The sequence below is a fragment of the Oncorhynchus nerka genome, linkage group LG16 (assembly GCF_034236695.1).
Source record: "Oncorhynchus nerka isolate Pitt River linkage group LG16, Oner_Uvic_2.0, whole genome shotgun sequence".
NCBI lineage: Eukaryota > Metazoa > Chordata > Actinopteri > Salmoniformes > Salmonidae > Oncorhynchus > Oncorhynchus nerka.
Window position 1 is genome coordinate 21,597,581 of NC_088411.1, and position 12,183 is coordinate 21,609,763.

Here is a 12,183-nt window from a genome sequence, read left to right on the forward strand (position 1 = left end):
TGCTTACCGTCCTCAGAACAGGGGAGTGTGTGTTCTTATCCCACTCAGATCAGGGGTGTTTGAACCTTCCAGGCAGAACGCTGGGAACTCTGCCGTGTGGCCGTCCACAAGCTCCCCTTCAAATATGCACCCATTTTTTACAATAAACTTGAACCAGAATGTTCAGAGATCTTATTTCCACTCCACATTAACATCTACTCAATTAGAATGATTGCTCTATGGAAGTAGGAAGTGTTTTCCCCTCTTCACCTGTCCATGTTTTGTGTTGTCCTTCCACTCTCTTGTGAAGAGCTGTAGTAGAAGCTGCCCTGGCCATGCCTCAGCCCCTGGACAGTGTCCCCATTGTACTCATTCCTCAGGGGGTACTGAGAGCCAGGCACTCTCCTCAGGAATCATGTGTGGATCCCCTTTCCATGCTTAGAGACAGAGGAGGATTTACTAGCCAGTCATTTATCAGTTTTACGTGAAGTTACACTAACCATGTCTTTCTCAAAGCAAAATAATGGGTTTATTCATCTATCATGTCATGGCAGATGGGGATGATATGGTATACTACCCACCACTGCGACCTGTATGCTCTCGTTGGCTGGCCCTCGCTTCATATTCGTCGCCAAACCCACTGGCTCCAGGTCATCTATAAGTCTTTGCAAGGTAAAGCCCCACCTTATCTCAGCTCACTGTTCACCATAGCAGCGCCCACCCGTAGCATGCGATCCAGCATGTATATTTCACTGGTCACCCCCCAAAGCCAATTCCTCCTTTGGCTGCCTTTCCTTCCAGTTCTATGCTGCCAATAACTGGAACAAATTGCAAAAATCACTGGAGACTCATATATCCGTAACTAACTTTAAGCACCAGCTGTCAGAGTAGCTCACAGATTACTGAACCTGTACGTAGCCCATCTATAAATACCAAATACCTCATCCCCATATTATTATTATTATTATTTTTTTTTGCTCCTTTGCACCTCAGTATCTCTACTTGCACATTCATCTTCTGCACATCTATCACTGCAGTGTTTAAATTGCTAAATTGAAATGATTTCGCCACTGTGGCCTATTTATTGCCTTACCTCCCTTATCTTACCTCATTTGCACACGCTGTACATACTTTCTTTCTACTGTGTTATTGACTATGTTTGTTTATTCCATGTGTAACTCTGTGTTGTTGTGTCGCACTGCTTTGCTTTATCTTGGCCAGGTCACAGTTGTAAATGATAACTTGTTCTCAACTAGACTACTTGGTTAAATAAAGGTTAAATAAACAAAATAAAAAATTCTTATATCCTGAACAAAAATGCAACATGCAACAATTTCAAAGTTTTTACTGCATTACACTTCAAAAAAGGAAATCAGTCAATTTAAATAAATGAGGTCCTAATCTATGGATTTTACATGACTGTGCAGTAGCGCAACCATGGGTGGGCCTCAGAGGGCATAGGCCCACCCACTTGGGAGCCAGGTCCACCCACTGGGGAGTCAGGCCCAGCCAATCAGAATTAGTTTTTTCCACACAAAAGGTCTTTATTACAGACAGAAATCCTCTTCTGCACCCCCCTCCCCCCAGACGATCCCACAGGTGAAGAAGCCGGATGTCCTGGGCTGGGGTGGTTACATGTGGTCTGCGATTGTGAGGCCGGTTGGATGTAGTGGCAATTTATCTAAATCAATGTCGGACACCGATTATTGATCGAGAAATTAACATTTAATTCTCTGGCAACAGCTCTGTTGGACGTTTGCCTTTTACTGTCTCCAGCACAAAGTGCACATGTGTAATAATCATGCTGTTTAATCCAATTTTTGATATGCCACAGCTTTCAGGTGGATGGATTATCTTGGCAAAGGAGTAATGCTCACTAACAGGGATGTAAACAATTTTGTACACAATCTGAGAGAAATACTCTTTTTGTGCATATGGAACATTTCTGGGAATTTTTATTTCAGCCCATAAAAAATGGGACCAACACTTTACATGTTGCGTTTATATTTTTTATATTTCAGGATACAATGTGATATAGACACAATATGGAAATGGTCTTTAAGGTATTTCATTATGCATGTTCTCCCTGAAAATATGCCACACCTTCACCATGGAACTGCTTTTGATACTTATCATACTCGAGTGAGCAGATTGTTTTCATTGATCATGTAGTTAGCAGGCTGAGCTTAATTTATTATGGGAAAAACAAACAATATGGAGGCATTGTTTCATGTTCAGAGAGAGAGGCGAATGATGAGCAATGGTTTACCGTTGGACAATAATATTAGGAAGACCAGGGACCATCACTTCTCTCAAATTGTTTGTCAGTGAATGGTGGTTGTCATTAAATGTGTCCTATCCCACTCTTCATCTACAACACAGGTGTCAAACTCATTCCACGGAGGGCAGAGTGATTGCAAGTTTCCTCCCCTCCCTTGTACTAAAAAACTCTCCACACCTGGTTGTCTAGAGCTTAATTGGAAACAAAAACTTGCAGACACTAATGCCACGTTCATGTTAGTCGGAACTAGGAAACTTTTGTTTGTTGTAGATATACACGTGCCGCAACAAATCAGCAAGTCGATTAGCATTTGAACACGGCATAGGCCCTCCATGGAATGAGTTTGACACCCCTGATCGACAACGTGTGGTTCCAAGACAACACCAGCTTGGGAGCCAAATGCCAAAAGTTGACTTAATTACCGTTTGTGAGTCATTATCTCAGGTTTTTTTGTTTAAACCCCTTTTGCCATTTCACTTTGTCATCCAGCCGATGCAGTTCAGTAAACATACCATGCTAAAGAGCTCAGTATGGAATCCTTAGTATGTCAAGAAAGTATTCACAGTAGAAACACAAATATTGTTCTATTCAAGTTGGGTTTATGTACTGAAATTGTCAGAGCATTTGTGTTTGTATTATTTTATTGAATGCGTACTTAAAATAATAAAATTTGTAGAAATATAAAACAAATATGGAGGCTGAACATGAACATGCTGTGTCAAATTGATGAAAAAAAAAAAATGAAAAACCTAACAGTGCTTGGTTTTACATAATGAGTTAGTCAATGTTTTGGGGGTGAAAAGCAACCTAGTGTCTATTCAGATAAGAGCAGGCCAACACTGTTTAGAGAGGTATTCAGTGTATCTGTTTGAGCTGGTCCAGCTGAGTTGAGAAACCAATGTAAACTTCAGTCTTCTGAGATGATATTCAAGTTTGCAAGGTGTCTCATAGTGGGTCTGCCATGTGGACAGTTCCAAGGCTGCTCTATCTCCCCCATATGAACCACAAGCTTCTTCATCTCACTGGTGCTCAGAGCAGTCCCGATCATCACCTTATGTGGGAGACAGAGTACATAGCATCATTGGACCAGGGCACAAATTAAAATTGTGTCGTTGGAAAACTAGCGCAAAAGTATGTTTAAAATACCAAACAAACATTTACACTTTCAATCACTGCATAACATACAATATAACTGGAGTATTTGTACTAATAATTCTTATTTAGTGGTTAAATCATATAGCTCATTAAATCACAAGTCAATCACATTAATACATTACAAAAACATATACAGTTGAAGTCGGAAGTTTACATACACTTCGGTTGGAGTCATTAAAACTCGTTTTTCAACCACTCCACCAATTTCTTGTTAAACTATAGTTTTGGCAAGTCGGGTAGGACATCTACTTTGTGCATGACACAACTAATTTTTCTAACAATTGTTTACAGACAGATTATTTCCCTATAATTCACTGTATCACAATTCCAGTGTGTCAGAAGTTTACACTAAGTTGACTGTGCCTTTAAACAGCTTGGAAAATCCCATAAAATGATGTCATGGCTTTAGAAGCTTCTGATAGGCTAATTGACATAATTTGAGTCAATTGGAGGTGTACCTGTAGATGTATTTCAAGGCATACCTTCAAACTCACTGCCTCTTTGCTTGACATCATGGGAAAATTTTAAAAAATCAGCCAAGACCTCAGAAAAACAATTGTAGACCTCCACAAGTCTGGTTCCTCCTTGGGAGCAATTTCCAAATGCCTGAAGGTACCACGTTCATCTGTACAAACAATAGTACGCAAGTATAAACACCATGGGACCATGCAGCCATCATACCGCTCAGGAAGGAGACGCGTTCTGCTGGAGGAAACAGGTACAAAAGTATCTATATCCACATAACCTGAAAGGCCGCTCAGCAAGGAAGAAGCCACTGCTCCAAAACCGCCATAAAAAAGCCAGACTACGCTTTGCAACTGCACGTGGGGAGAAAGATTGCACTTTTTGGAGAAATGTCCTCTGGTCTGATGAAACAAAAATAGAACTGTTTGGCCATAATGACCATTCTTATGTTTGGAGGAAAAAGGGGAGGTTTGCAAGCTGAAGAACACCATCCCAACCGGGAAGCACAGGGGCGGCAGCATCATGTTGAGGGGGTGCTTTGCTGCAGGAGGGACTGGTGCACGTCACAAAATAGATGGGGAGGGAGGAAAATTTGGTGGATATATTGAAGCAACATCTCAAGACATCAGTCAGGAAGTTAAAGCTTGGTCGCAAATGGGTCTTCCAAATGGACAATGACCCCAAGCATACTTCCAAAGGTGTGGCAAAATGGCTTAAGGACAACAAAGTCAAGGTATTGGAGTGGCCATCACAAAGCCCTGACCTCAATCCCATAGAAAATTTGTGGGCAGAACTGAAAAAGCGTGTGCGAGCAAGGAGGCGTACAAACCTGACTCAGTTACACCAGCTCTGTCAGAAGGAAAGGGCCAAAATTCATCCAACTTATTGTGAGAAGCTTGTGGAAGGCTACCCGAAACATCGGACCCAAGTTAAACAATTTTAAGGCAATGCTACCAAATACTAATTGAGTGCATGCAAACTTCTAACCCACTGGCAATGTGATGAAAGAAATAAAAGCTGAAATAAATTATTCTCTCTACTATTATTCTGACATTTCACATTCTTAAAATAAAGTGGTGAGCCTAACTGACTTAAGACAGAGAATTTTTACTAGGATTAAATGTCATGAATTGTGAAAAACAGTGTTAAATGTATTTGGCTAAGGTGTATGTAAACATCCGACTTCAACTGTAACAGACACTTACCGACTTCCTGCAGGCCCTGGAGGCGAACATCTGCCTGACACGAGACGGCCGACACATGACCCCTGGGCTGTCACTCAACATAAAGATGAGCTCCTCGATGTCCCCCGGACCAAATGTCCAGTTCTTACTGGTTGGCAGGGACACCAGCTTCACCCGCTCCATCACCTGGGCTGGAACACAGAGCACAATGGAATTCAGAATCAGAAAACAGACAGGCGCCATACCCATGCATGCTAGTTTGAAATCTACCTTTTGGAGAGTGTTATTGTAATTTCTTATGGCAAGGTATATTTTACCCCACTAAATATAGGAGTGAGTGAGCGTGTTGTTTTACATTTTTCTTACCCTCCTCATCTATGAGGAAATCAAAGCCATTCTTTCTGAAGATCTCAAGGTTCTCCATGAGAACGTTCTCACTGACCGCTGTGAGGTGGAGATTCTGTGGACTGAGAACACCATAAAAACAAATACGTTTAAACACAAAAGGAGTTAAGTTACCTATATAAAGTGGTGGTGAATGTCAGTGATTCCTTACACAATGAGTCTCTGTCCTTGCAGTGCAGTGTGTTGTTGAAGCATCTCAAAGTTGTACTTCTCGTCGGTGGCGTGCTGGTCTATCATGAAGATGTCAGAGTTGAGCTTAGTTATGATGAAGCCCAGGTTAAACTGGCCGATTATCTCCATGTCCTTAAAACTGTCTTTGCTATGGGGATTACAGATGGGAACATTTCAACAGATTTAAGTATAATAACTCGATAATAATCATATCGTTATGTTATGTCGACCCTGACGAATGCAGCGTGCACCTAAAAATTGGTTCAGAAATGCAATAGAAAAAATAATATTAAATTGTGCCACTTTCTTTTATGGAGATAAAAGGTCAAATATAGTGGTCAGGAAAAAAATATTGTCCTTACAATTAACCAACAATAACCAAAAATATAAGTTAAATTCCCACCATATCTCTTTCTTCAGCTCATCCTCAGCACTCTGATTCTCTCCAGGGCTGATTTTGGCTCTGAAGCGTCTGTAGCGCAGCCTGTCTTCAGCCTTCTCTCTACGCTGTTCCTGAAGCCTTCTCACCCTCCCAAACAGCTCCTGTACAGAGAACTGCAGTGGCACTGTCCTCTTCTGTACACAGACTGGTGCGTCCACATTAGACCCAGAGGATCCTTCAGAACCGGCTGAATGTGTGGTCTTGTACTCTAAGGAGAACTGACCATCCTCTAGTTTGGCCTTCTTGGCGTTGGGACTGAAGCTAATTTCCTCAGACATCTCTGAAATACGTGGTTCAATCGGCCGGTCAAAGTGCTTAGCAACTGTGCGTTCCTCGTTGAAAGGTTCATTGAGTGCCTCGCTTTTTATAATGGGTTCGTCATCTACTATGTTGTCTGGTGAGTTGAAGTCTGACCCTGTAGTAGCACAGAGACTCTCTGGGGTGGCTGTGGGGGAGCTGTGCTCCGACAGGACGCTCTCTCTGCCAGAGTCTATGTCGCTGTCTGGCGTCATTCCATACCTGAACCCCTCCAGCACAGACCTCCCCACAGGGGAACATTTCACTGCACCTCGACTGATTTTCAAAGGAGATTGTAAACTTGGCCCGTGTGTGTTCTGACTCTTGTCAGAGCCTCCGAAGAAAGACTGCAGTTTCTTCTGGGTTGGACCAGTGTTAGCAGCTTTAGCAGTGCTCGACTTGGACCTACTGCCTGGGCTGTTGTGCATGGAGAAAGCAGCCTTCAATCCAGCCAAGTTGAGAGAAGACTGGGGGCTTAGTATAACAGATTCTGAATAATCTCCAGCTTCAGGAGCCGTCTCAGATGATGGAACCTGGCATCCTTCCATATCAGATGGAGGCTCTGCTGGTCTGTAGGAATCTTGTAAAGTGTGTTTACTGGTGGTGGCGAAGGACATGTGGTTGAGGTTGATCTTGTTGACTCCAGTCTCGTACATGGCGATGAGAGAGCTCTTCATGATGGCTAGCAGGAGTTTCTCCTCCTGGAGGAAGATCTGACGCTTGTCTGGAGTGACGTTCACATCCACACACTCTGAGGCAACAGTGATGTTCAATGCAACAAACGGATACTGATGTCTGTTAAAGGTGTGATACACTTCATTCACAACCTTGGAGACCTTAGAAGGATCACACGGGCGGTTGTTGATGTAAAAGAACTGTCTGTCTGTGGCACTTCTCCCGACACCATGATCCCCTCGCGACACAAAACCGGAGATTGCGAAGAGGTCTTTGGGTAGGTCTGCATTACTCAGTCCATAATCCTCCTTGATGTTGTCTGTTGGCGAACGCTGCTGGAATAGAAGCAGACTCTGCAACTGTTTGGGGCCAAATATGGCTCCAATGTTGTCTCTCATGCTCTGCCTGCCGCTGGTGCAGAGGACCGGGGTGCGTTTGCCCTGTCCCGTCTGGTTGGTGCAGGTGATACGAACCCCTGTTGAGACGATGCAGTAGGACTGGAGGATGTGAATCATCTTGGTGTATTCCTGCACACATACAAAGTGGGAGCACAATACTTTATGCATTCCCTAAACCAGTTCTGAAGAAAATACAAACAGTAGAATAAACCAGTCAAAGTAGTGTGTTGACATTCCTTTTAAAGGAGTGCTGTTATTTTAGTAAATTGTGTTGTGGTTGAGTAATGTACTGTCCAACCACAGCATGACACACCACTCAGTGTAGATCCAAACGAATATGACTGACTAGTGACTAATAACCTCCAGTATTTATGCTGCAATAGTTTGTGTCAGGGGGCTAGGGTCAGTCTGTTATATCTGGAGTATTCTCCTGTCTTATCCAGTGTGTCCTGTGTGAATTTAAGTATGCTTTCTCTTATTCTCTCTCTCTCTCTCTTTCTCTCTCTCTCTCTCCCGGAGGACCTGAGCCCTAGGACCATGCCTCAGGACTACCTGACATGATGACTCCTTGCTGTCCCCAGTCCACCTGGCCGTGCTGCTGCTTCAGTTTCAACTGTTGTATCTGTGGCTATGGAACCCTAACCTGTTCACCGGATGTGCTACCTGTCCCAGACCTGTTTTCAACTCTCTAGAGACAGCAGGAGCGGTAGATATACTCTGAATGATCAGCTATGAAAAGCCAACTGACATTTACTCCTGAGGTGCTGACCTATTGCACCCTCGACAACCACTGTGATTATTATTATTTGACCCTGCTGGTGATATTTGAACATCTTGGCCATGTTCTGTTATAATCTCCACCCGGCACAGCCAGAAGAGGACTGGCCACCCCTCATAGCCTGGTTCCTCTCTAGGTTTCTTTCAAGGTTCTGGCTTTTCTAGGGAGTTTTTCCTAGCCACCATGCTTCTACAGCTGCATTGCTTGCTGTTTGAGGTTTTAGGCTGGGTTTCTGTACAGCACTTTGAGATATCAGCTGATGTAAGAAGGGCTTTATAAATACATTTGATAATAACTGACCTTTTTGATGTTGCGTTGGAACTCCTTGTGTCGGACGGGCAGGGTGTAGAAGAGCTGCGACAGGCTGACCGTGGTGCCCTGCTGCCTGGGGTGGGGCGACTGTTGGGTCAGGTGACCGTTGTGGTCAAACACCAGCTTGGTGCCCACCTGTGCAGCCTCATGACAGGTAACAACACTGAGGTCACTGGGGAGAGAAGAGAGGAGGTCAGCTGATAATACTGCAGAGGAGAGTAGGTAACTTGCATCTGACTCTTAGAGTAAGTACAACTACGTTATACTCTCCATCCATCCAGGATATCTAGAGAGATAGAACACAGCTTTACCTGAGGGCACAAAGAGAGCTGAGGGCTTCCCCTCGGAAGCCAAATGTTTCCACGTGGATAAGGTCAGAGAAATCCTTCAGCTTCGATGTGTGGTGCTTCAAGGCTGTGGGCAGGAGGATAAAATCAAGGACCTGAGTACAGTGTCCTATAAAAACAGTATACTACAGTATGCAATATACAAACATACAATTGGCAGATAAATGGTGTTACTCACTTAGTCCTTCAAAATTAGCCTCTTCCACTCCTTTGCCGTTGTCAGACACTTCCACAAGCTCTGTTCCGCTGTCCTTCAATTTAATGTCTACAGATATGAGGTGGAAACAACTCTCCATATTTGGGATTTGTGCAACAACAACAACGCATTTCCAAAACAGAAACCATACTACATCCACAGTCGATTTACAGTACAGTATTTGCAATAGAGGACGACCGATTAATCGGAAATTAGGGACGATTTAAAGTTTTCATAACAATCAGAAATCAATATTTTTGGGAGTCGATTTGCCCATTTTTAAATGTATTTTTATAACTTTATTTAACTAGGCAAGTCAGTTAAGAACACATTCTTATTTTCAATGACGGCCTAGGAGCGGTGGGTTAACTTAACTGCCTTGTTAAGGGGCAGAACGACAGATTTTCACCTCGTCAGCTCGGGGGATCCAATCGTGCAACCTTACAGTTACTCGTCCAACGCAATAACGACCTGCCTCTCTCGTTACACTCCACAAGGAGACTGCCTGTTACGCGAATGCAGTAAGCCAAGGTAAGTTGCTAGCTAGCATTAAACTTATCTTATAAAAAACAATCAATCATAATCACTAGTTAACTACACATGGTTGATGATATTACTAGATATTATCTAGCGTGTCCTGCATTGCATATAATCTGACTGAGCATACAAGCATACAAATATCTAAGTATCTGACTGAGCGGTGGTACGCAGAAGCAGGCACGTAAACATTCATTCAAACAGCACTTTCGTGCGTTTTGCCAGCAGCTTTTCGTTGTGCGTCAAGCATTGCGGTGTTTATGACTTCAAGCCTATCAACTCCCGAGATGAGGCTGGTGTTACCGAAGTGAAATGGCTAGCTATTTAGCGCACGCTAATTGTCATTGTGTTGCTGGTTCGAGCCCAGGGAGGAGCGAGGAGAGGGACGGAAGCTATACTGTTACACTGGCAATACTAAAAAGTGCCTATAAGAACATCCAATAGTCAAAGGTTAATGAAATACAAATGGTAGAGGGACATAGTCCTATAGTTCCTATAATAACTACAACCTAAAACTTCTTACCTGGGAATATTGAAGACTCATGTTAAAAGGAACCACCAGCTTTCATATGTTCTCATGTTCTTAGCAAGGAACTTCAGCTTTCTTACATAGCACATATTGCACTTTTACTTTCTTCTCCAACACTTTATTTTTGCATTATTTAAACCAAATTGAACATGTTTCATTGTTTACTTGAGGCTAAATTGATTTTATTGATGTATTATATTAAGTTAAAATAAGTGTTCATTCAGTATTGTTGTGATTGTCATTATTATAAATAAATAAAAATTGGCAGATTAATCGGTATCAGCCTTTTTGGTCAGCCAATAATCGGTATCTGCGTTGAAAAATCATAAATCGGTCGACCTCTAATTTGCAAAGCACTTACCAACATTGGTGGCCCCTGCATCAATACTGTTTTCAACCAGTTCCTTGACAGCTGTAGCCAGGGTCAACACAACTTGTCCAGAGCAGATCTGATGCACAGAGTGCCTGTCAATGGCCTTGATGATTCCAGCTGGTTCAGAGCTGTTATGAAATATAATCATCATGACACAAATGGCTTTGGTACATGTATGCAGGTGTTTTCATTCTACACAATTATGGTTCCTTGCAGTTGAGTGTAACATCAATGAACAAGGAAACATGTAGATGGGTACTCCTCTCACCTTGCATCCGTCATCTCGACTGTTTGAAGAAAACACCCTAGCTGGTGCACTGTCTGTCTGTATAAGGTCTATATTCTGTTTGTTGATTCTGTTTTCTCTGGTAGCACCATTTCATCAAATCAAATTCCGGCTACAACTAGATGGCTAGCGTCTGACAAACAAGCTAGCTAGCTAGCTGTCATACATGTTGTCAGCAAGTAAGAAAACTAACGTTCAGTTCACAGAATTCAGTTATCGCAACAACAAAAATCAGTAAACCGTGATTTAGAAGGAAGTGGCTGCAATGAAAACAAAGGTAGACCTCTTCCTCCTCATGTTGACATCCATCTATCCGCGCGCTTGTTTTGGATTAATCACCATAGATTCTGCGCAGAGAACACGAGCAGAGCTCTTGCTCTTCCTCGTATCCATCTTCTTCGTCGGGGTTTGTTAAGCGGATCGCATCCAACTTTAATGTGCATACATTGCCACCTACTGTACTGGAGTGTGAGGCCAGTCACGGCCTACATTACATTAAATTCTCTCCATTCGTCCTGTAATACTATTGAAATAGACCTCCCCACCCCCACTACACCCTCCTCTCTAGACCGCTGCGCCACTCGGGAGACCCCGCAAATAGATTTTAACAAACAATTAGTCCCCCCAAAAATGCGGCCCTCCGTTGAATTTCAAAATCCCGCCGTGGAGCTCGAGCCAAAAAGTTTGCCCACCCCTGCGCTAGTGCCTACATTATATTAAACCCTCTTAGACAGTTTGTGTGCCTGTGTTATGACGTTCTCTTACTGTTAACTGTTAATGCGCATTGCGCACCAACAACTATCTCGGTTTCGCAGGGTCCAAGCAGGGTCATGGCTAGAAAGGATTTAAATTTGGTTAAATCAACGTCAAAAGTTGTTTGACAAAAGCAGTATCCCGTCTTGCCAAGACCATCCAGCGGGCCAATCCCTTGCTGTCTGCCAGTCAATATAACCATTAAATTATGTTTTGCATAGGGTAAACCAAAGCCATAGAATTTTGACTAAATATATGACTCTGGGGTGAACTATTGAACAAGTCAGTACTTGTAGTTTTCTTTTGAGCCCATCTCTAAAATGTGTATTTTTTTCTGATTAATAATATTTAAAAAAAACATGTATGTCACCAATAAAGATTTGTAACATTTCATCATCATCCTTGCCAGGATTAGGGACGAAATGAGATGCTGCAGGGAATGTCTGACTTGTAGCGCAAAATAATAAAGCGAACAAGACCGCGGTAATGGATTACATGAATGGATAGGGTTACGGTTTAAAAGTGAAACAATCTCATCAATAGATAATGATACAAATGAAGTCAGAATTGATTCACAATTCTCCTCACAGTGGACGTGAATTGATTAAACTGAACGTAAT

General features: G+C 42.7%; 1 protein-coding gene across 1 annotated transcript; it reads right to left on the reverse strand.

Annotated features, from left to right (window-relative positions):
• Positions 1-2,839: 2,839 nt before the first annotated feature.
• Positions 2,840-11,317, reverse strand: pms2 (PMS1 homolog 2, mismatch repair system component). The gene is made up of 10 exons (XM_029685105.2): positions 10,793-11,317; positions 10,513-10,652; positions 9,068-9,154; positions 8,854-8,956; positions 8,531-8,714; positions 6,044-7,581; positions 5,621-5,788; positions 5,431-5,531; positions 5,086-5,255; positions 2,840-3,311 (listed from the first exon to the last, which is right to left on the reverse strand). The coding sequence occupies exons 1-10, from the start codon at positions 10,804-10,806 to the stop codon at positions 3,168-3,170; spliced, it is 2,649 nt and encodes an 882-aa protein (XP_029540965.1). The 5' UTR covers positions 10,807-11,317; the 3' UTR covers positions 2,840-3,167.
• Between the last annotated feature and the right edge of the window lie 866 nt (positions 11,318-12,183).